The 25317-nt window shown below is 33.7% G+C and overlaps 2 protein-coding genes across 3 annotated transcripts; both read right to left on the reverse strand.

Moving 5' to 3' along the window:
• Positions 1-359: 359 nt before the first annotated feature.
• On the reverse strand, positions 360-2876 carry LOC107609457 (uncharacterized). 2 transcript variants are annotated; one of them, XM_016311444.3, is made up of 2 exons: positions 2719-2876; positions 360-1283 (listed from the first exon to the last, which is right to left on the reverse strand). In XM_016311444.3, the coding sequence occupies exons 1-2, from the start codon at positions 2767-2769 to the stop codon at positions 624-626; spliced, it is 711 nt and encodes a 236-aa protein (XP_016166930.1). In that variant the 5' UTR covers positions 2770-2876; the 3' UTR covers positions 360-623. The 2 variants fall into 2 exon arrangements, with proteins under 2 accessions (XP_016166930.1, XP_016166931.1); XM_016311445.3 differs by having other exon boundaries at positions 360-1280; positions 2719-2855.
• Positions 2877-12160: 9284 nt separating this feature from the next.
• Positions 12161-24365, reverse strand: LOC107608689 (Clathrin, heavy chain). Its single transcript, XM_016310395.3, has 30 exons — positions 24027-24365; positions 23451-23655; positions 22629-22717; positions 22454-22532; positions 21968-22095; positions 21659-21757; positions 21442-21550; positions 20971-21050; positions 20662-20889; positions 20515-20580; positions 19799-19915; positions 19447-19644; positions 19165-19281; positions 18940-18999; positions 18288-18374; positions 18082-18165; positions 17851-17985; positions 17701-17763; positions 17496-17600; positions 17295-17407; positions 16848-17100; positions 16632-16768; positions 16260-16538; positions 15176-16178; positions 14423-14908; positions 14151-14321; positions 13874-14059; positions 13331-13453; positions 12825-12935; positions 12161-12644 (listed from the first exon to the last, which is right to left on the reverse strand). The coding sequence occupies exons 1-30, from the start codon at positions 24069-24071 to the stop codon at positions 12474-12476; spliced, it is 5127 nt and encodes a 1708-aa protein (XP_016165881.1). The 5' UTR covers positions 24072-24365; the 3' UTR covers positions 12161-12473.
• Between the last annotated feature and the right edge of the window lie 952 nt (positions 24366-25317).

Raw genomic sequence — 25317 nt, forward strand, 5'->3', positions numbered from 1 at the left:
CTCAATCATTGAATGCTAACAGTAAATGGTTGAATGCTGTGTTAATTAGTAGTAGAATGCAAATAAATGAAGACGTAGCTTTTATTAAATTATAAATGTGGGAAAAGACACAGAGGTTACAGCTAACCGTTCTTGATTTGTCTTATTCCTCACAACAGTCACAATGTGACTATGCATTCTTTAATTGTGTGATTCAATCAATAAATGGAACTCAATCCTACAATCCAACATTGCTGACCTCATTTTTCTTAATTATTTCTCCATAAGGGAAAAAAAACAAGAACAACTAGATTTACACTCACAATTCGCATAGGACTACACTGAATATATGTTTTTAAAATTTATTTTGCAGATGATGATAGCTTAATGATGTATCAAATAATTATATAACATATGCTTTTACTCTAATGTTTGTACATTCATGTATATCAGAATCTTTTCCTGAAGCAAATTTTACTCCTAGCTTGTGAAACTCAGTGCCTATAATCTTAGTAATGTAACTGAGATTTCAATAATTCATACTTAATAGTGCTTGAAGAATCTGAAGCTCATCCAAAATTACATAAAAATCACACAGCTACCCTAATTGTCTCTCTGCTTGGTGAATTCTTGATAACTTTGTCTCAGTACTCATTGAAATGGATGGCACCAACTTTCCAGACAAAGTAAGTTGTTGCAAACATCACTGTGCTGATGAAAACAAATGAGAAAGCAACAATGAAGAGATCAAATCCCCCGGGGAATGAGAATGTCAATCCTGCCTTTGGAAGCCCTCGCTTGCTGTCGTCAAGCATGTCCATAGGGGCTTCCGGTAGCCGAGACCTCTTCTTTCCCCGGTCACTTTCTTTTAGAGCATCCAATACCCTGCTTCCCATGTCTGATTTTTTGGATGTTTTTGATTCTGTGTATCGGTTTAGGACTCGAGCTGCCCTCAATCTCTCTCTCGCCGTCAAGGGCAACCGTTTGGGATTTGATTGAGGGTTAGAAAATGCTGCTGATCCTTGATTTTGGTCAGTTGAAACCTCAGAAGCATCTGATGTCCGAGATTCTAACTCAGCATTGACATTAGCTTGTAACTCGGAGTTTTCGGCCGGAGGATCCTTATTACTGATGCCTGCTTCGAGCTGATCGCTGTCTGCGACTGAAAGACAATGACCAAATCTTTTTTCTTTGGAAAACATTCTTGATACCGGCACTGCCAAGAAGGGTGTATACTGAGTGGCCTTTGGTAGCGAAACTCCATTAGAATACCATGATGACTCTTGATATTTCGCTTGCAACTTCTAATGAAAACGAAAGCATTGTATAGGTAACAAAGACTAATGGAAATCAACGATAACATAACTAAATCTTGCTGAAGCAGAATAGGAAAAACACAGTAATCTTTGACAGTTCCTTATTTGTTAGTGCTTTTCCTTCCAAAAAATGATCTCGAAATGATGATGGTTATGATTATTAACAAACCCTCAATTTTTGCCATCAAAAAAGCTCTGCATATATATTGCAAATTTTTACATAGCTGATCCTGGAATCAGATTAAAAAATATGTTGTGTTCATCCGTCAGAAGTAAACATTAGACTTACTGAATCTCCATGGCTTGGATCATAACATAATGGTAGATCCAAAACAGGTAAACCAATGGAAATACCGGAACTAGTTTGACGATGTATTTGGTTGGTTATGTTGATGAAACATGACCTTGCAAGATTAGCAACAATACATTGGAATCACAGTTTTCAAAAGCAGCATCACATTACTAATACTCTCTGCTCTTAATTAAAACATAATAGCTTTTTTCATAGTTACCTCTATGATAGCCTTTAAGTTATTTAAGTATTATATAATATGGGACCCGAATGCCCAAACCTGATAGACCTCATCCTTTTTCCCTTTAACATGTTGCCTTCTCTTTTCTGACTCAATTTCAAAACCTTAAAGATATTCTTCTTTCCATAGCTTAAATACACAACCTTTTATCATCATATTCAATGAAATTCTTAGGTGGTTTGAGAGCAAATCAGTGTTTTTGCTCTGATGAATTAATTGTCTTTCACATTAGCATTATAGGTCACTATTATTTTTAATTTAAATTTTAAGAAAATTAATGAAACAAAAAATTACCCCAAACTAACAACATAAATGACACAGAACAAGAGCATTCATTTGCTCTCAGAGCACACAAGAAATTTTCTCATATTCGTGCTCTAGTGGTTAGATGCATCTTCACAAGGAAGCTTACAACAACAAAAACAAGAAGTTAACAATAAAGCCTTGACCCACTGATAGGGTTGGCTATGTGAATCAAACAAAACAACATTGGTGATCTATATCATAATATTCATATGTTTAAACCACAATTATTTAAATATTCGAATAATTTTTCCTGTGCCTTTCTTAGGTCTTTTTCTACCCCTAGTCATAGGAACCCTAGAGACCTTCTTCATCAGAATTATCCAAACATTTATGTTCTATAGGAGCATTCTTCCAACAAATCTTAGCAAGCATAAGAAGTTAAGCATACTTGTAAAACAACTCTCTAGCACAAAAATAGGATTTTGTGAAACCAGTAATGTAGAATTATTCCAATGATTCGATTATATAGTAAGTGAAATTACTTTGAGAAAATTAGCAGAAAGAAGCGCATATACATAGAGATAGATAAAGAGGTTGATAGTACAAAAGTGAATGGTGAAGAAGTAAAGAGTCAAAAGACATACCAGTGAGTTGAAGCTCATCATCATGGGATGTGTTGATAATGATATGGCCATGTTCAAGTTCAAGTTCTGCTACTTCAGTAACCACCCATTTCCATGTGATAGAAATATTAGCCACAAAAAGAGTGGCCTTCCTTTTAATTGATTAATTGAGCTTCTAAAATATCCTGCTGCCACAACACGCTGCATAGCGCGTGACCGCACGTCCTTCAAGGGAGTAAGGGACCCAAGTTCATTCAAGAACAAGCACTCCTATGGTTTTTTTTTTTTCTTAAAAGAAAGAAAAAAAATTTACTAATAATAACATTAATACGTGTTCTTATATTTTAACCAAACCTTTTCTTAAACTAATAATTTAATTATTTTTTATGCATATACAATATGATTAAATTATAGTATAATACTTTTTAATAAATAATATATTTATTAAGGAGGATAAATTAAAGATATCTTTTTAGACTAATAATATTTGTTGTTTCTGAAAGAATGTTAAAATTTGTAGTTACACCATCCATCTTATCTAAAGCTTCGCATAATTTCTGCTCTTTGGATTTACCCACCTTTCTCATCCCGAATCTAGGTAAAATACTAAAATATATATTACAATAGCCAGTACTCAAATAAAGATCCCAAAAATAATTTTATGGTAAAGATGTCTACGTGGCAAAATCTAAATCATACATTCTAAAGCCACACTTTTCACTTAAAACCATAACTTTTCACAAAGAAAAGCGTCACCTAATGGAAAAAAGTAAATTAAAAGATTTAAGAGAAGAAATAATTAAATGATCAAAATTAATAGATCAAAAATTAATGATTTTAACTAATGTTAACTGTAATGACACCGAATTCTTAAAATCAATACAAAATGATTTTTTTCAAAAATCTTTATTTTACTATAAGTTTTATTGAAAGACTTCAAAAACCTGAAAAAACTTATATTTCACACGGAATTTTTAAAAAATGTTACCATAGAAATGATTCCCCACATTTTTATCATACTTTTAACCCACAATTAAATTCTATAGTAGATATGCTTGAAGAAATATTAGTATCCATAAAATTTCAAAGAAATAAGGAAAAAGAGAATCTCAAAGAAGAAAAATTTCAAAATATAATCAACATAACAGAATTAAAAGTAAAATCACCATTGAAATTATAAAATATTGAAAAAAAATTAGAAGAAGTTACAATACTTTTTAAACAATTAAAAATGGCTCAAGAAAATAATATTATAGAACAGGGATTTCAAATAGAAGAAGAATTAGTAAATTCTGAAAATATAGAAAATATAGAAAATGAAGAACACATCCTAGATTATTCAAGTGACGAAGAACCAGCAATTCCAATACAAGTAAAAAATGAAGCTGGAACATCTAAGGATAATCAATCTCAATTTAAATGGAAACAAGTTTTGATAATTATGCTTTTAAAAAAGGGTTTACAAATAAAGATTCAAAATATACAAAAATACCATCAAAATACGTTCCTAAAATCCAGGAAATGGAAGGAGAAAGAATGCTCGATTTAGACTGTAAAAAGAATGAAAAATAAATTTTCGAGAACTGGTTGAATTCCTTCTTATTAGAAGCCTTTACTAATCCAAACTTAGTGAATTGTCTGGAAGAGACATTTGAAATTACATAGGATTTCATACTAAAGGAACTGTAAGAGATTATATGACATCAATAGAAAACCAAATAATAGAAGGATTAGCAACAAAAACAACAGCTTATGATAAGATATTATATATAATGATGATTCTATATAAAGAATTTTTTGGAAAAAATATTATAGATCATAGACAAGAAGTCTATAATAAAGAATATCAAGAAGCAAAAAACCATTTAGCTAATATTCAGATATATGATTTATGTAATGTGGAGTCCTATATATGTGAATATAGAATACATTATTATAAATTAAAAGAAGAAGATAAAGACCATTATCTTAGTATGTATATAACAAACTTCCATATCCTGCTAATGAATTTATAATGGGAAGATTTATAAGAGAAATAAATAGAGGGACAATTGAAAATAATTTTGGTGAGGCAACATCTGCAATAAGAGAGGAAATAAAAGAACGTTGTATGCAAGAAGCGACTCAAAAAAGATTTGCAAATATAATTAGAATTTGCTGTCAGAATAATGAAGAGATACCCCAAAAATATGGTCTTTATAAAAATTTTCAAAAAAAAAAGAAAATATCAATTTAGAAAAAGAAAATACTATCCAAACTGGAGAAAAAAGAGGTATTTTAGAAAAAGAAATAACAATAAAAACAAAAGACAAAAAAATGACTATTGCCCAAATAAAAAAGAAAATTGTAAGTGTTAGTATTGCCAAGAAGAAGGACACTCTGCAAATGAATGTCCAAAAGAGAAGGATAAAAAGGATCTTACCAAACAAATAGAAATTGCTAAGTTTTGTTTCATGGAACCATTAGAAGAATGTGATGATAACTTAGACTATATTTTTGAATATGTCTCAGAAACAGACTCAGAGACTGAGTAATAATGTCACATTTATTACTATAAAAATAACAGAAAAGTTTATAAATGCTTTCATAGATACTAGAGCAACACAATGCTTTGCTAGTACAAATATAAAACTTGATTGGAAAAAATTAAAGAAACCATTAAGAGTTAGAATAGCTGACAAATCAATACATAAAATTGACCAAAAAATAGAGATGGCTAAAATATTTATTCAAAATTATAGGTTCATTGTTCCATCTATATATATGTTAGATTCTGGAATGGATTTTATCATAGGAAATAACTTTTTAAAGCTATATCATCCATTCATTCAAGAATTAACATATATAGTTTTAAAAGCACCACACGATTCTTCAATAAATTAAAAATCAAAACGTATAAAAATACCAACTACTACTATAGATAAGATCTTAAAATTTAAAATATTTTCTATATTAGAAACATGTTATTTAAATTTATACTTTCAAATAAATATTCCAAAAAATAATCTCGAAATAAAGATAGAAGAACTTTTGGATGAAATTTGTGCTGAAAATCCTTTAGATATTAAAAATACAAATAAAGAATTAGTAAGCATTAAATTAAAAGATCCTACAAAAGAGATAAATGTTCCAAATAAAATTCCTTATTCCGCAAGAGATAGAGAAGAGTTCTCATTAGAATGTAAAGATCTTTTGGAAAAAGGAATTATAAGATTAAGTAAAAGTCCTCATGAGGCTCCAGCCTTTTATGTCGAAAACAATAATGAAATTAAAAGGGGAAAACGAAGGATGGTAATTAATTATAAGAAGATGAATGAAGCAACTATTGGTGATGCTCATAAACTTTCAAGGAAAGATTCTATTTTAGAAAAAATCAAAGGAGCAACTTGATTTTCATCTCTTGATACAAAATCAGGATATTGGCAATTTCGTCTAGATGAAGAAACAAAGAAATTAATTGCTTTTACTTGTCCAATAAAAGAATCAACAAGTATGTTGCTCTATGAATGGAATGTATTACCATTCGGATTAAAACAAGCCCCAGGTATTTATCAAAGATTTATGGAAGAAAATCTAAAAGAGTTAAATGAATTTGTTTTAGTTTACATTGATGATATATTAATTTTTACAAAACAGGATAGAGAAGATCATCTTCAAAAATTATTAATAGTTTTAGAAAGATGTAAAGAAAAAGGATTAGTTCTTAGCAAAAAGAAAGCAAGAATAACAAAACAGGAAATAGAGTTTCTTGGATTAATTCTATCCACTCAAGAAAAGTTAAAATTTCAACCAAATGTTTTAGAAAAGATAAATTTATTTCCTAATAAAATAGAAAATAGAAAATAATTACAAAGATTTTTAGGGTGTATAAATTATATTTCTGATCAAGGATTTTTAAAGAATATAACAGAATACACTAAAAGCTTATTTCCAAAAATAAGTACTAAAAAAGAATGAAAATGGGAAGAAAAAGATAGTATGCAAATTCAAAGAGTCAAAGAATTATGTGAAAAACTTCCAGAACTTTATATTCCAGAAGAAAATGACTACTTAATAGTAGAAACAGATGCTTCAGACATAACCTAGTCAGAATGTCTAAAAGCTAAGAAAGCTATAAGAAGTTTGGAACAAGAAAAAGAATCACTAGATTCTAAATATTCCCCAAAGGAATTACTTTGCAGGTATATTTCAGGGACTTTCACTCCAACAAAACAGAGATATACTACTCATGAAAAGGAAACTCTAGCAGCAATTAAATCTCTTAAAAAATAGAAAATTGATTTACTACCCAGAGAATTTACATTAAGGACAGATTCAAGTTACCTAACAGGTTTCATACGATATAATTTAAAAGTTGATTATAATCATGGACGATTGGTAAGATGGCAATTATTTTTGTTACAATATCCAATAAAGATTGAATATATTAAGGGTGACAAAAATGTTATTGCAGATACATTAACAAGAGAATGGAGTTCGTCTACAACGCATTAGATCAAGAAATTCAAAAATATGAGCAAGAGCTCGAAAAATACAAGCATTGTCAGCAAATAAGAACACAGATCCAATCTCTCAAGAAGGCCATTCAAGCAATGAAATCAACACAACAACCGAAACCATCAGAGTTTAGCCAACTAAGCATGGTGGACAAGTCAGGTGAAGAAAAAATTTCAGAAAATATAACAATTGCTGAAATTATTAAAAAATCCACCCAGGATAAAAAATATTATGTAATTTATAATGGCCCCATGAAAGGAGTATATGATGCCTGAGAAAAAGCAGCACCATTCACACATCAATAAAGGATAATTCATAAAGGAGAATTTTTAACATTGGAAGAGGCAAAAGAATCCTTCATGGAATATGAAGCTCTTCATCCAGAGCAAACCCTAAAAAGAGCAGATAAAGCTCCAATTCAAACCCAGAGAACAGGAATAATAAGAAACATTCCTACAAGGACTGAAATCAAGGAAAAGAAAAGGGTCTGTAGATCAAATCTCAGAGAAACCCTTAATATAGTCCTGAATTGGACTGAAGAAAAAAGGGCAATTTTGGGATACTATCCTATTGCCAAAGAACAGCTAACAAAGCTGGTTATCTTTCCAGATGCTTCCCCATCTGACACTTATCAGTTCTTCTAGTATGGATTAATTGATACAATTTTAATTTTTAATGATCTAAAAATTATTAGTGAGTTTCCTGCAGAATTTGTTGATGCAGTAAAGAGATTTAAAAATATGATTGACAATGTAAATCCAAGGGATGTATCCCTAAAATTTACAAACAGTCAACCTATTTTTAATGAAGAAGAAGAATGCTTGGTTCCAGCACACCAAGTAATATTCATGTCCGTCTTCCCAGAAAATTTTCAACCAATTGATCAAATTCAAGATCTAACAATTTACAGTCATGAAGGAAGACTAGCCAGCACATTAGCAAGGGTCTTTGAAAGAACTCAAAAAATAACAAAGGAATCTCACACAAGGATTAATTATAAAAGTAGAAATACTCTGCTCGTGTCCAGCAAAAGAAATGAAATTGAAGAAAGAGAGATGAGACTCTTGGTAGAATTTGAATCAGCATTCTACAACTTATCTAGACTTTTAGAAAAATTTCCTGAAGGGATAAAGAGGAATCTCTGCTATTTGATAAAAGATAGAGAAGACCACAAGTGCCAGCTATGTGCCTCAGAAATATCTGAAGAAAGCAATAATGAAACGGAATCAACCCACATGGTAAAAGAAGAGGACAATACATCTGAAGCCCACATGATAAAAGAAGAGGACAGTGCATCTAAAGCATCCCTCAATATTATTGCATAATGATGTAAGCGCTTAGGTCATAAAGCACTAATAATGTAGCTGGTGCAAGATAACAAACAATGACGTAAGCAATGACGTCATAAGAAGGGTAAGGATGGGAATTGTCCATCAGACCCAACTATTATAAATAGGTTGCTTAGGCAATTGAAGAAGGCATCAGAAAACAGAAAGCAGAAGGCTAAGAGTACTCATATGCTAGAAGAGCAAGGAGGAAGCTACTGAGGCGATTCTGTAGTCTGACAAAGAATTCCCTTAGGAAAAAATAGTTCTAAACTTCCCTCTGGAGTTAGTATCTACAATCTCCCCTCTGGAGATAAAAACACCTTATGTAAAATATACTAAATAAAGGAAGTTTTTCTTCAGAAAAGGTACATCTTCATCCTAATCTTTTAGTTATGAATTATTTAGAAAGTTTAAAATTAACGGAAGAATCTGATTATTATAGATTAACTGCTTTATTAGATAATGAAAAATAGGCTGTTCTAAAAACAGAATTAAATCTCAAATCAAATGAAAATTTTAATAAACAAAATCTTTTAAAAGAAGTCTTTAATAGAAAAAATATAATATACTATGAAAAAAATTCAATTTGAAGCCCCTATAAAGATAAAATTTGCCAATGGAGAACTTGAAATAGCTTTGATAAATGATGAAGAATTGAGTAAACATATTGAGAAAATTAAGGATCAACAAAAAAGATCTAAAATTGGATGGATTCATATTAGTACTATACAAGTCTTAATCAAATCTACATATATGAAAGGAATTAATTCACCAATAAGTTTAGCAATATGTGACAAAAGAATTACTGATGACCCAATAGATCAAATAATTGGATTTGTTCATGAAAATTTGGCAAATGTAAATGTTAAATTCAATGCCCATCTTGGATATGTTATACCTTTATCAACTGAAAATCTTGGAAGATCTATAAGTTTGGCTTATAAATTTCACAGAAAGAATCTAATGGAACAAGATGATGAACCATTTTCAATTACATATGCAATAAATTATGCTTTAACAAATAGCCATCATAGTATAATATTTAAAAACAGAGAAAGAATTTATGTCGATGAATTATTTCAGAAAATTGTAAAAATAGAAATACCAAAATATAAAGCTATTGAAAACCCAGTTTTATTACTAAAAGAACCATTAGAAAAATTGGTTTCATCGAATTTTCAAATAAGAGAATCTAAAATTAATAGCCCTTTAAGTTTATCTAAGTTAAAAATTAAAGAAGAAAATTCTGAAATAAAAGAATTAACAAAAAAGGTCGAAAAATTAAATGAAACCCTAAATACTAAATTATGACAATAAATAAAGAAGAAATATATGTAACATATCAAGACAAGAAACAAGAGCTTTTTGAAAGAGAAAATCGTTTGAATTATTTACAGTTTTCTGAAATAAATCAAAGAACATTTGAAGCTCTAAAAATAATCTATGACAAGTTAAAAAGAGAAGTTGAAGAGCTAGAAAAATTAATAGAGTCTCTAGAAAATAGTGATGAATCGATGATAGAATTTGCAGAAATTCTAAAATAAATAATGAAGCATAAAAAGATTGAAAAACCAGAAAATAAAATAAAAAGAAAAAGGGCGAAAAAATTAAAAAGTAAAATAGAGGAGTATAAAAGGGAATTAAATAATTTTCAGATCGAAATTGATGATCTTATAATAAAAAGGATAGAAATAAGAATAAATATAAACAAGTTGGAATTAAACTTAAAAAATTTATAAATGCCTGGAAAACCATATTATGACTTAAAAGAATTAAAGCTGTTGAAAGAAAAAATGGAGAATGAAGTTGAAAAATTAGAAAGATATTTAGAAACAAGAGAAAGTGTAGAAATAAAAGAAGTTTTTAAGGATTTGAGAAATTATATTAAAGAAAAAGACAAACAGATAAAAGATTTTATATACAATAATCCATGCAAAAAAGAATATCATAATTATGATAGAAATTAAAACAGAATTAAAAAACTATAAATATGAAATCAGAATTATAAATATACATCAAGGACTAGTAATAAATGATCATATAACAAATACAAGAGAAATAGTAGAAATGGTCAATACTTTAGATTATGAAGTTGCAAATTATTTTTATCAAAATCCTTTAAATAAAACACCACCAATTGAATCTATACAAATTATAAACTTATTCGAAGCAAAATATGAAGAGTTAATAGAAATTTCGAAAAGGAAATTAATGGAAAAATCGAAATTGAAAAATTGGTATCAGAGCCAAGTTAACGATTAAGGGTAACACTTTCTCTTTAAGCAACACTTTTAGTGATACGTTTTTAAATCAATAACAACTACAAAATAAAAAACGTCTTTACAAAAAGTTAAAACTGACAACTTTATCAGAGTAGCCACCTTACCGAATAGTAAGTAGCATACTAACAAGAACATTGACTAAAACAATATAACACCACCCAAAAAGGCTAATTTTTTCTAAGTTCGATTTAAGATTTTCTAGATTAACACCTCCACAAAATCTGCAGAACTATCAAGTAGAAAGTGCTAATGATTTAGACCACCAGGCAAAGAGAAAATTCAAAACAAATAGTCACAATTTCTTTCATTTTTGTACCTTTAAAAAGTCAATCATATTCACCCAAGTAAACACCATAATGTATATACTTGAATATCTTCTTGCGAACTATTATGGTCAAGGTGCATAAAAATTAAAAAAATATATCAACCATAGTAACGTTGAATTGAAAGATATCGGGATGAGAGAATACATATTAGTTGGCCTTTGTAATTTGTAATCGAGTCCCCAGCACTTGAGCCATTTAATCCTCTCAATTACATTCACTTGAAAAAGTCTTAAAATTTCAATTGCACTAGAAAATCAATCGGACTGAAAAAATTATACCGCATTAGTTCCACTCCTTTCTCTTCGAGATATTCGTCTCATCGTGAGTGACTTGTCACATATCCTTCTATACGAGAATGAATCTTCTCAATTGTTAAAAAGAATTGAGAATGCAAAGTATGACCTCTAACCCTTAATTGCTTTTTTTTTCATATTTATTATTAGTCTCACTTATAAAATTAATGGTGAAAAATCACACTTTACGCCCTCAATTGTTAAAAAAAAATGAAAAGGATCCATTTTTCTCCTATGCTTGACTAGACAAAATGACGTCATTTTTTTAGTTTTGGTGCTAGACACTGAATGAAACAACACCATTTAATCTTAATAAACCATAAAATATTTTATCCTCACAAAAAATGTGTGACCATTAACATTAAATAACATCATTTTTTCAAACATTTAACATCAAAATTAAAATATCATCTCGTCTAATTCAGCATGGAATGAAGTGGGGAACTAATCTCAGGACCACTTTAGAATTTCACTTAGAGTTGTTAAAAATTTGTCATTAATAGCATAAAAAAACCTGCAACAAAAGCAATGGCAGCTGATAATAAATACGGTTAAACATGAAATAAGTAGTGCACCCAAAAAAGAAAAAAAACGCCTCGCAAATTTTAAAACAACCTGCACACTAAAAGCAAGTAAACTTGTAGTTAGAGGTTACACCGGAATGGAAGAGTCGACTTAATTGAGGGGTCAGGACATGTGCAGTTGTGCACATCATGATGGGATTCAGAGTCGGTAAATTTTGGTATTAAACATGGGACGAGTTCATTTAATACAATAAAATGGTATTATACAGAATTTCATCAGCTAGCTAGGGCCAGAAGCCCAAAAAATGCCGCATCTACAAACAAAAAGAAACTAGAAAGACTATTATGACACAACCATCGCCAGACACCTGAAATTATTTTATAAATTGAACCTAAACCACCACGCTAAGCAAGGAAAGAATACTGCACCAAAATCCCAGAAGAAATTCTATGCGACCGCCGAAGCTGCTAAATTACTCTCCATGAGGACCTAGTTCACACTAAACACGACATGGTTTGATACCTGTCAATAACTGCTACCCATGGGTGGCATGCCAAAAGGAGGCATTGGTGGCATCCCTAGTCCACCCATTTGAGGAGGGGGAGGAGGAGGACCATAGCCTCCTCCCATACCTCCTCCCATTCCAGGCATTGGTGGTGCGGGCAAAGCAAGTGGCAACAATTGAGCATACATGTTCTGCAACAGAAATCATATCCCAGAATAAGTAACCCAAGGGCCGTATTGAAGTCAAGGATAAGGCAGCATTTTTGACAAAAGAAGGAAACAATTTTGAAAACTTTGCTTCCATGGAAGTCACAAGTACTCAACAAAGCCACGGCAAAAATTATATTAACAGAAAACAACCAAACCAATTACCTGTTGTGCAACAACATCCTTTTCCTCTTGCTCTTTAACCTTCACTTCATTCTGCGCTTCAATTTTGTCCTTCACCAGCTCATCAACCTTGCCAGTATATTCACGGATAAACTACAGAAGCAAAGGAGATACGGTGAGAGAGTAGTACTATATGACAGAAATAATAATAAGAAAATGTGATAATCAATCAAAGAATTGATAGAACAACAAGCGTAAGACAACCACAAAACATCACTGGCATGCATAGAAGTTTCTATTATTTCCTCATTTACCCGCAAAGTGCAATATCAAAGTAACTGTTCAAGACTATCTATAGACTACCAAAGACCTTGCAAAGGCAGTCAAATCCATTATACCACCATAACTCCCTGAGATGTCAGGGAGGGAGAAGGAGCACTAATTAGTCTGTAAAGTTTTGTAGCCTATTATCAACATATTGTTAGAGAATAAAATACACGTGAATCTAATTACAAGTGATACTACTCAACGGAACAGAAAATGCATACCTGCAAGAGATATGGGAAGGCAAAATCAATCATATTGTGCATCCAAGCCAGTTCAAGAACAATGTCAGCCCGTATTAAATCATAGCAAACGAAGAGACACGAGGCAAAGCATTCCTTCTTTCCCTGCACAAGTTTGTGAAAGAAAAGTTAGAAGACTCAATCGTATAACATAAAAGATTGGAATATCACTATATTAGCATTCAAATGGGCCATGCCAAGAAGTATTAAAAAACAATTCTTCAATCAGAAGTTTTTGACAGCAAGACGGAAAAGGATGTCAGAAGGAGGAGTAACTATAACCTTGACTAAGAAATTATTATCAAAACCAGGTGTCAACAATTATTCTGCTTGACTTAAAATTGCACATGCTACAAGTCGTACCGCTAATATGCAATTACCAATGTAAATTGTAAAAAGAATGGACATATAGTAACATTTCCATAAGATCTAGTGCCTTGTGCCATTACGCAGTGCATTAGCAGAGAATAAAAGGATAATGAGAGAAAATAAATCATATATGCAATCGGAAACTGAACCTGGTACCTGATCAATGAAATAAACGAGCAACTCCTCCGCAAGTTCACGATCACCAGATTGTGAGGCTGTCTCCATGGCATCCTTATAGAGGTTATCCTTCTTTGACAAGGCAATAGACTGTTTCCACCTACCTGCCTTCTTGTAGATATATGCAGCAACACGCCGCATCTCAAGAAGCTCATGCTTTTCAATCTGCAGCATATAGTAATAATAATAATCAACTATTAGGTTTCTGTAATTGAAACTGAGCAGTAAGCAGTAGTAATTAACAAATGTAGTCTACCTTTTGTGCAAGGCCTATTTGGTCGAAGTTATCATGCAAATCAATGGACTCGCGCAATCTATCATAGTCTTCCTCCTCAACATATATTTCATTCAAGGCTTCGTTAACAGCTGATACATTATTGCTTTGAACAGCAACCATGTATGGCTTCACAAGACGCAAATGACCGGCCTATGGTACATCACAGGGAAAATAATACAACACATTAGTATTATATACCGAGCAAGTGATGAAGCAAGACTACTAAATCATTCAGCTACTATCAAAGATACCTTTCGCATGATGTCAACAACACGTGCATGGTCCACACGAAGTGCTAGGACATTCAGAACATCATTAATAAGATCTGGATGCTCTTGCAGATAGAAATGGACAGCCTTGTAATATAACTCCACATTAGCAACTTTCACAATAACATCTTTGAATTGCATGTGGTCCCACGCTTCAGGTGAATGGTTCATGATGGTAGTTGCAGCATTATCAAACTCATCATATTGGATGTACAAATAGGTTAATTCTTTCCAGTGCTGTTGTTCGTCACATGCTCTAATGAGTTTTGGAATATTGAGACGAGTTGAGAATAGTTTGATATGCTCCATTAGTTTCTCAGGGCGGTATCTAGCATACAGAACTCCCAACTCGGTGAAGATACCCATATGTGCCCGTTCTAACCCTAAACCACTCTCCATGAGAGATATGAGCTCATTGAAGCAACCTCTATTTTGGTAATATTCACTGACCTCCTCCAAGTCATCCACCTACAAAATTAACAATATAGAATGACATGATAAGCATTGGAAATTCCATAAGTTCATTACCAGTATACCAACATCAAGCTCTTACGATAACCACAAAGACCTCAGACCTTGGTTCAACTTTTTATTCTAAAAGCCAGATCATTCAAACACACTAAACTGAAATCAGATTGCATCGTATAAAGAACAACCTTCCCACATCAGTATATAAATGCATTTAAATAACAAATTCAAAAAAAAAAGAGAGAGAAAAACAACTAATCACTGTACCTGAACAATAATGTTGAGACCACATATCTGGGCCAGGCGAAATTCCTCCGCATCAACACAAGCAAAGCAAACTTCCTTCCATGTTTTTGCGCTGTTTGCTTTCCTTGCTGCATCAACAGCACCTTGGAACTGTTGCAGTTTTACTAGTGTAACAGCCAACTTGGCCCAGTTAGATATAAAGGCAAATATGATTTTTGCAGCCTCATACAATGCTTCATCAAACAGTCGATCACCAACATTTTGAAGATTAGCAACATTTGGCATGAGAATGAACTCCTCAATGTCACTAAGCCTATCAATCTTTGCATATGCATAAATGAGCTCACTGTCCACCTTGGGCTCTTTTGCTTTCTGCCTTACCATCAGCAAGTATTTAACCAAGTCATGGTACACATTGGCATCTTCAGCAGCACGGATAACATCCAAAAATTGTGTAGCATCATCTGCGCGTATAAATGACTCAATTGCATCACTTACTAGCCCTTCCCGGAGTTGAGCCTTGGCTACCTGACTCCAAACAGCATCTTCTTCAACTCTGAACGCAAACTCCACAGCTCTATCAATGCTGTGAATATTATCTAGCAAGACATCAACTGCTTGAACATTCAGGTTGAACTTCTTGAAAATAGCAAATGCTTCCTCATATAACTGAGCTTCAACAGCCATTTCTCCAACTGCAGGCCCGTCAAAATTATCCAGTCTATTGACATAATCCATTACTCTGGATGGATCAGCCTTAATTGCTGTCAATATAAGAAGATTCTGCAAATTAAAGTTCCCACTGAATGCAGAATTCTGAAGCACAATCTTTTCAAGAAGTTCAATCAATTCATGCGGAAGATCAGCTGTCATGAAGGCCTTAACAGCAGCAGAAACTTGTTCAGGGCTCTTGCTTTCGGGTAAAGCAGTAGATACAACCTGATCAATAAGTTGCCTTCTGTACTCATTATCAGGGCTAAGAACTTTAGCCCACAGATCACCATCCATTCTCTCAACAACATATCTGTCATCACAATACAAGCATGTAAGTAATGAATCCAAAACAATAATTTTGTGGAAGAAATACCAAATATATACCACTAACCTCGCTTGGAGTTTGAACAAAGAATTTTTGTTTGTAACATTAATAAGTTCATCATCACATTGTCCCCGTCGGTAGGCTACAACAGCCAAGGTGGGGTCACGCTTCTCACAATACTTGCCCACTACTCGTGAATCATAGTATGGGTTGGTCGTGAGAAAATGTTCTGGGTTGTTGTTGCTATCTATGATAATTTTACCCAAAGCATTGTGGACATGAACATCCTGGCTTCCCTCACTTACAAGATGCTCTAGGAACTGCGTGAGCAAGCGAAGGCGATTCCTGCATACCATAAAAAAATAAATAAACCCAGCATAAGAATCAGAAATGTGAATGCAAAGCAAGAAAACATATGATTGGAGACAGACACCACACCTCTTCTCACATTCATCCACAAGGGGCTCCACTGGCAGTAATGAACGAACAGAAAGAATCAAGCCTTTTATAAAATCTTCTGGACACTCATCATCAAGAAGCTGCCCAACCACTAAAGGAGCGTTCCCCGGGTTCACCTAAAAAACAAGGCCAAAAAGTTATGAAAAATAGACAGAGAGAGGGCATAACTTATAAGACAGAATATTGTGATGATACCTTCTGAACATAACCTTCAATGTAGCGAAGCATGTTGCTTGTGTATAGATAGTGTGTAAGATCTGGAACGAATCCAAAACGATCACAGACATTGATTAAAGGTCGTGCATCTGGAAGTTTAGCCTCCATCAGAAAGTTCTTTGTTTTCTCAGCATCATAGAAATTTGATTCTCTTGTCACGCGCTCAACTTCTTTGATTTGACCAGTTTTTGCTGCGGCCTCAATGTACTTGAAGTGAATCTCAGGATCCTCACTGTTCCATATTATTCACAAACATACATTAGCAGAACTACATTGGAAATACCTAAAGGACAAAAGGAGTAAACTGACATCATACAAAGGCTAGTTATATCCAACAACTAAGCCATTTCCTAATTCCTACCAAGTGACATCAACTACATGGACCAAGCATGTCATCGTATCCTGTCATAAAACAGGGAGTCCTACCTGGAGCTCAAATATGATCCAAGGAAGAAGTACAGTCCTTCATAAGACTTAAACTGCTCAAAAAGTTTTATGCAGCTGTCAACGCCCAATTGCTCACAATATTCTTTAGCAACCTGAACAGACAGTCAGACACAAGCAAGCTTAGTTATCAAATTATATTCAGTAAGATATAAATCATACAAGACGCTGGTACTTCTGTACCTGCACAATTATCTGCAGGTTGCCTCTAAGATTGGCCAGCAATAGGTCTTTCATGCACTCCAGTGCCCATTCTCGGGACAGAGTACCAAAAAACTCGACAAGTGACTGTAACAACCACATAGTGAATAAGTAGGACGCAAAAAGCTTATGGTGCTGAAAATAACACACACAGATATGAGAGAACCCATGCAAAATGACTACAAACCTGAGGTTCAATTGCATGTGTATTCACAATCACACGCTTTATATCAGGCAACTCTGTGTAATGCTGCACCAAAAATAATGTAATGAATCATGAATCATAGGTATGACTTCTAAGTTTCAATTTAGAAAAATGCACATGGAAATTCATTACTTGCAAAGCTCGCACGTAAAGACCAGCTTTTTCACATAGTTGGGCAATACGAGGACGGTCATAATGGCTGAACATGCCATTAGCCAAAATTGCATCAGCAACATTGGGGAAAGTCACCAGATTTATCTCTAACACCTGAAAAACAATTCAGAAAAGAGTTTGTTCCACTGCAGGGAGGGGGAAAAAAACACGCCAAATTCAAATTAACGAATGTGAAACTAAAGGCAACACCTTTGTCTGAAGGAATGCATGCTCCGGTAGATTGGGCTTTAAAACGTCTAGGAGAAAAGCAGTTGCCTCACGGATCAGGTTTCTCTGAAAAGATCAAGGAACCGCCAAAATGAAAATGACAATAATTTTAACAAAAACTCAGTAGTAAAAGCTAGGATATCAAATAACTATTCATCAAAATTGCTTGATCATAGCGAAAACCAAACCTGAAGAAACAGATCAGTTATAGTGTTGTAATCAACTGGGGAACCCCCTTCCATTTGAGACATCATTAATGCAAAATTAACAGCACCCTGCAAAACAAAATGAACTTATTGAGTTTCTATTAACAGAAAAATTCAAGCAGACACTCTCAACTAATGCAGAGAACATGTTTATTAAGGTAGTGTTTGGTGGAGAGACAGAGACGGAAAGACTGAGACTGAGAGACAGAGACTAAGAGAAAGGAATTGAAATAAATCTCAGTATTCTGTTTGGTGCAAAATAGGAGACAGGAATTGAAACAAGAATGAAACTCTAATTTAATTTGCACAAAGAGTAAAATTGGAATTAATTGAAATGAAAGTATTTTAGGTATAAAATGTTATTAAAGTTTCAGTCTCCATCTCTAAAAATTTCAGTCCCCTGTGTCCCTATTTTTTGGAGGTACTGAAATACTGAAATTTTAGAGACAGAGACAGAAATTTTAGTACCAGTCTCTGAACTAACAAACACGATACTGAGTCTCAGTCTCTCAGTCTCTATCTCAGTACCTCAAAACAAACGCTACCTAAGTGAACTACTACTACATACCCAATAGTTAGTTTAAACTCTAAATTAATAAACTACAATATAAACAACTGCAGAGGTTCTTCATACCTGAGGATCTGTCCGGAGGATTGTTTGAAGAAGGAAGAGGTAGTCAGGAGTGTACCCAACCTATCACAACAAAAAGGCAGTGCAAACTCTTTAAGCTCAAATTCTTAAAGTAAAATGAAAAGGCATGGACGTTATACTAGCTATATAGGTAAGTAAAACATCCACATGAAATAATAAAAATTAAATTAGTGGGAATCAAATATTCTTTGATAAGTAAACAGGCACCTGCTTGGAGTAAATCAGAATTTTATCGAACTCCCTCCTCTCAGCAAATGCGGCAACAACTTTTGGAGTTGCTCTGGCTTTGATATATATTTTTAAAGCAAGATCATTGTCCACAGTCTAGAAGGAAAAAGACTTGTGAATATCATTATAAGTACACCATTTGACGCAATCAAAAGAGAAGGACTACTACATCAGGCAGACAATGAGAAAGAAGAGGGGGGGGGGGTGCAAAAGCATAAAATTTATATAACAATATTTTTAATTTCTTCAAAGCAACCCAACCTTAACAAGATCTCCTAGCTCCTCACTGCACTCAAGCTTGTCCTCTGCCAACCAATTCTCCAAAAGATTTTTCTTGTTCTGGTTCACAACCAGCCGAGACAATTCTAACGACTCAAAGGCATTCAACTTCCCCCTCGTTAGAAGTGTTCCAAAATACTGCAACAGTGGAGGAGTTTGCCCAGTTTGCACAGGAACACTCTGAAACATATAGTGAATACTTCTTAAAAATCACAATCTAATAGACCAACCAAAAGGATAGTTGCAAAAATAACAGTTCCTGGAAAACAATGAAAGATTATACTCACTGCAAATGAAGCAGCAGAAAAACTATACACACAACTTAACAACAAACCTGAAATTTGGCAACTGTATCTGGCGTACGGAGGATTCCTTGCGGAGATTCAGCAGCAAGCTCAGCTGCTTCTTTATACTTTGTTTGGGCAAAGAGTTCATGAAATCGTTCCACTACCTATAGTTTCAACAGAGAACGTTAATACGCCCATGGATGAAGAAAAAAATGAGACAACACGAAATCATTTTAAAGAAGCCAATATATAATACAACCAAATGACTAATGCCAAGTATTTTCCAAAATGCAAAAGAACAAATTGACGCAAAAAAACACAATGAAGAATGTAGAATGTAAATGTGAAGTGACTTAAAAAGGAACAAATCTCCAGCATTCACCATCATGGTCATTCGTATAATCATATAGAAGTGTAAACTCCTAAACAGAATGTCAAACAGAAAGGATGACAATGCAAAACAAGTACGAGACCAATATAAGCAAGGTAAGGAAATGTCTGTCAAGACTCAAGACTCGAGAGAGAGTCATGGAGTTAAATGAGCTCACGCATGCTAATATGAAAATTTAGAAATTACCGATCTAAGTACCTCATTTTTTTTTGCAAGTGGACAATCAAACTTCATTCTAGTTAACATTTGGGAACTATATGAAACACAGAAAATTAACAGGCAACACATTCAAATTCTCAGCATCTGCCTTGGCAACAACCCAAAGTTAGAAATATTTTCACTGAAGTTGAGTTCTACGAAAGAATGACATACCAGCTTCTCAGCCCCAGGAAGATTTCCTCTTTTGGCAAGATTAACTGCAAGCTCCAAATTGTTTAACTGTAATAATAGCCAGATGAAATTTGTTAAAGTGTGATTATATTTCACAGTCTACATGTTAGATGCTAATCAGAAACCTACCTGGCCGCTGACAAAATTCACAATGGTTTGTTCATTGACAGTAGCCAATAACACCTGGCCTCTCCTGTTGATGGCATAAAAGCCTCCCAGTGACGTAGCTTCTGCTGTCAAAAATATTGGATCTGGACTAATTCTGTTTCTATACACAGCAGTTGCTGTCTCCAAATCATACACAAATAGTAGCCCAAGTTTGGTAATCACATAAATCAAATTGTATTTGTGGGATATCTGCCAAACAAAAAAAAAAGCTCAAAATCAAATATCTGCATTGTTTATAAAATGGCCGACACACAACAACTGCTTTAATACCTGCATTGCAACTGGAAAGTCATCAGCAAAATCTGGTGGGAAGAAAAGATCTGCCTGTTTCTTGGTAAATGATGGCTTCCCTGGAAACAAATTTGATAGATTAACAGGTTAGACTCCAGAGGAAAATTTAGTCACAGCTAATACAATGATACAAAAAGTTCAATTTTAAAATATCCTATTCATCCTCAGGATCCCTGATCGATTTCAACATACAGCTTATGGATTTATGACATCAACTACCAAATGCAAGTTTACCACATGTCCTCATGAATTGTCCAAAAATTACTGCCTCTCTAACTCATTACCCATCACGGCTACAAATGTTCATCATTACCAGTATCACTGGGATTTAAATTTGAAAAATCAGGAGAGGACAAGTAACTTGATACTACAAGACACGTTTGTGTAACACCCATGTTGCCATAGAATAAATACATAGGAGACAGGTGTGAGAGGCAAAAATATGCAGACCTGGCTGTGCACCCAGCTCAATAACATGCAACTTCGATATAATTTGACCAGCATTAAGTGTCTTTGAGGCAAAAGATATCAAAACTGAAGGATTATCATTTCCAGGAACCTGTCCAAAGAAAAATTAAATTTCATCCAACACATAGCAGTCAAAGTATGCAATTATTCAGGTGATCAATAAATAAGTGCAGGAGCACATAATCATATCAAATCTCACCTTAAATTGAGCAAAGGATGCAGCATGAGCTTCAAGAGCCTGACTACGCTGCTGATCCACGGAGTAAAGTTGCATGTTTCCCTTCACCAATTGTGGCCTCTATGATAAAACAACAGCAAGCACAAATAAAGTAGATCAGGCTTGTAAACATCACAGTAACAAGATAATAATTGAGGTACAACTATACATGGATAATCCCAGCAACAATACATATAACGACAAGAAAATATGAGCTAAAAAAACTATAGCATAGTTGAAATGTATTCCACCTGACCTAATAATCTAATATAGTAGGCATCAGAAATATACCTCCGGTGAACCAGGAGCAATGCCAATCAAGACCAACCATTTTTCTGTAGGATCGCATCGGTAATTAATTATCTGGTTGTTGGCCAAATTTGCAGTTCTCTCAAACATCTTTACAGGCTCAGATTCACCTGCAAGTTACATTTATTTTTATTTTTATTTTTATTTTTTGATAAAAAAACAATTTCATTAAGATGAGGAGCAGGATAAAACAAAATGGGGGATAAGAGATCCCCTATACAAAAGCAAAAACATAAAACAAAATATTTATCTAAAAGCATAGCCTTCCAATCTCTGAACATGAGGGAACTCCCCTATAAAGATCATGATTTTTACACCAACTAGATTCTAGGCGTCTAATTCTATCCCATAAAACATGCTAGTCAATAACTTTCAAACAAGCTACAAGCACAATGAGTGAGAATATGCATACATGGGAAATATAGAAGGGCCAAAGTATTAAGGTTAAACATATTACTGTTATCTCACCTTCAATTGACCAGTGGTATACAGAGGTCTGTGTCACAAGACCCAACAACTTGGGTGTAATCCATTTCCAAAAGACAACCTACATGAGATAAGGATATTCATGAATATTAATATAATGATCCTCTGAACCCGTTATGTTACAAAATATACAAACGTACATGTAAATAATAGTTACCTGCTCTGGCATCTGATATGATTTCACCTTTGCTTTCATTTCAATATTAAATATCTGTAGGTGATCCTGGGTAGTCCCTTGCAGTTGGGCTTCAAAAGGAATTGTGTAGCTTGTCAGTGAAGATAACCCCAAAAGTAAAATAGTTGAAGTGCCAAAAGCACATGATGTAAGCAAATAAAAACTTGAATACTACCCCTAAAAAAATATTTCTTTGTGTTTGTGTCTGTGTGTGTAGCTGACGCGAAAACAAAAAAGCACATGACATAATCAAACACAAGATTGGAAGATTACCCAATGATTGGACGCACTATGAACATTTTTTCCTACGTGTTGTGTGTGTGTGTGTACACACAGTGCATAATAGTATCAGTTAATTGCTTATTTTCTTTTTAACACCGGAAACCCAGACACCCGTTGTCAACATGGTAAATTTAAAGGACCACTAAATCTAATTGATATGGCATAAATTGGGAATGATTAACGCATTTAACAGAAGCAAATGCACGGAGGAAAAATATCTAACATGTAAAGTTCAGGGATCATTAAGAAATAGTCGAACTCTCAAAACATCTTTCTGAAGTTATAGTCCAACTCGCACATCATCTTTCTAAACTAATTCCTCATCTAATGAGAACATAGGTACACGATTTTTTATCTTTTGGTTCACTAAGAGCATAAATGGTAATTGCATTCCTTTTCCAAGAAACAATAGCTTAGTTTAATTTGAAGAAAAATAAGCTAACTAAATGCGCATTGAATATAAGTAGCATTTCAAGGCAAAATCTCAAATTCAGGTGAAGACTACAAGAGACAATAACCTACCTTTCAACGCAAGGATTCTAGAATTTGGATTCATAAGAGCAGAATCAGCAGTGATAGGCCTCCTCAAAGGTTGATTTGGCATGTTCATATCAACGATAACCACGCTGTTCTGCGGTGCCGTCTCTCGAACGCATATATACTTATCTGACTCCATCGTCACGTGCGTGAAATTGATGAACTGCGGATTGATGCCGATGCTAGGCAACTGCAAACCACAAAAGCCAGATCACAAACCGAATCACATCACTCGGTTCACTAAATAGTCGAACGAATTCACCGTTAACAAAGCAACGATTCAAGCTCCTCGCTCTCCAGTTCACACACAAAATAACAGAAATTTAAAACGAAACAGCAAAATAGAACACGGATCTGCTCGAATTCAGAGTAAGGAAGCAAGTAAACTGGACTCGCATAGCATTTAACTTGAAATCCGAAATTGTGCTCAGTATAACAGTAAAAACATTGATAATTATAACGAAACCAATTATTCTGATTTCAAATTCGAGAACTACAAGTTGAATTGAGCTAAGTGAGCTTAAAAAAAATGAAGCTCGCGAAGTTCAAAGGATAACTCACGGTTAGGGCTTCTTTCATGGTGATCGGAGCGTTTGCGGCCGCCATGGTGCCTCAGATCGAGAAGTAGAAGACACGGATCTGCGATCGGCGATTGAGTTCCGGCGACGGAGTGTGGAAGAGCGAATATAGAGATAGAGAATAGTTAAGGATCCAAATCGGTGAGAGATCTTGGGAAGAGTTGGAGAAAAGAGAAGACTTGGACCCTCTCTTTCAAAGGAGAGAGAAAGAGAGAGATGAGAGAGAACTTCGTGGAAATGGAAAAACGGGTTCTGACAGAAATAAATCGGGGCGAGATGGGTGAAAGAGGGTGGAATTGGAATTGTCTATGACTGACGAGACGAGAAAAAGAGGAGATGTCGTCTTAGGTGAAGATAAATTATTTTTTGGGCCGGTAATAATGAAAAAAACAAAAATATCCTTAGTGGAAAGGACTGGAAAAAGAGAGTGGAGAGTAGAGAGACGGGTTATACGTGTCTATGTAACCATGGTTTTGCTTTGATCTATGTACACGTAGGATCTCTCGTCTTTTTCAAGTCCATTTCCTTTCGGTTAAAAAGAAAACATTAACAGCATTTCTCACAGAAGTTAACGTCTGATTACTCAAGTAATCACGTGCAATAAAAAAAAAAAAAACTAAAAAATGTTGTAAAATAAAAGATATATAAAATAAAGATGTATAAATAGAAGACTCTAGTATTAAAATAATTAGCTCAATTATAATTTATATATATATAATAATATTATATGTTGTAATGTATATATATATATATACAAAGATAGAAAGGAGTATAAAAAGTAAAGAGAGAGAGAATTGCATAAATATATATATATAAATAGAAATGAGTATAAAAAGTAAAGAGAGATAGAATAGCATTTGCTTTATTATTGCTATGTGTATAAAGGGAGAGAGAATAATATTCAGTTGTTGTTGTTGTTTAAACTGAAGCGAGGCTTCACCTATTTATACAGGTGATAGGCCTTAATTTTCAACCTTCATTAACTACTAATATGCTTTGAAAAGCAATTCCTTCAGTTTAGGAAAAGTTAGCCGCCCAATCTCATAAATGGGCATTCAATTTGTTGTTATTATAACACTCCCCCTTGAATGCCCATTTAGGATTATTGCCTCGTTAAAACCTTACTAAAGAAAAACTCAGTGGGAAAAAACCTTAGTGAAGGAAAAAGAGTACAATATCCTTTAATGATGGGGCTGCCTCATTAAAAACCTTGTCAAGAAAAACCCAATGGAAAAAAAATTGACCAAGGAAAAAAGAGTACAGTCTCCCCCTCT

Source organism: Arachis ipaensis, chromosome B7, assembly GCF_059453495.1.
Source record: "Arachis ipaensis isolate K30076 ecotype BB chromosome B7, ASM5945349v1, whole genome shotgun sequence".
NCBI lineage: Eukaryota > Viridiplantae > Streptophyta > Magnoliopsida > Fabales > Fabaceae > Arachis > Arachis ipaensis.

Bases quoted from the DNA above. Each gene is read 5' to 3' on its own strand.
- LOC107609457 (XM_016311444.3), bottom strand. From the start codon at position 2,769: ATGGCCATATCATTATCAACACATCCCATGATGATGAGCTTCAACTCA. The intron at 1,284-2,718 runs GTATGTCTTTTG...CGTTTTCATTAG, and splicing joins TGATGAGCTTCAACTCACTG to AAGTTGCAAGCGAAATATCA.
- LOC107608689 (XM_016310395.3), bottom strand. From the start codon at position 24,071: ATGGCGGCCGCAAACGCTCCGATCACCATGAAAGAAGCCCTAACC. The intron at 19,645-19,798 runs GTTTGTTGTTAA...TATATGTTTCAG, and splicing joins ATACAGTTGCCAAATTTCAG to AGTGTTCCTGTGCAAACTGG. The intron at 12,645-12,824 runs GTAATTGGTTTG...TTTCTGTTGCAG, and splicing joins AGGATGTTGTTGCACAACAG to AACATGTATGCTCAATTGTT.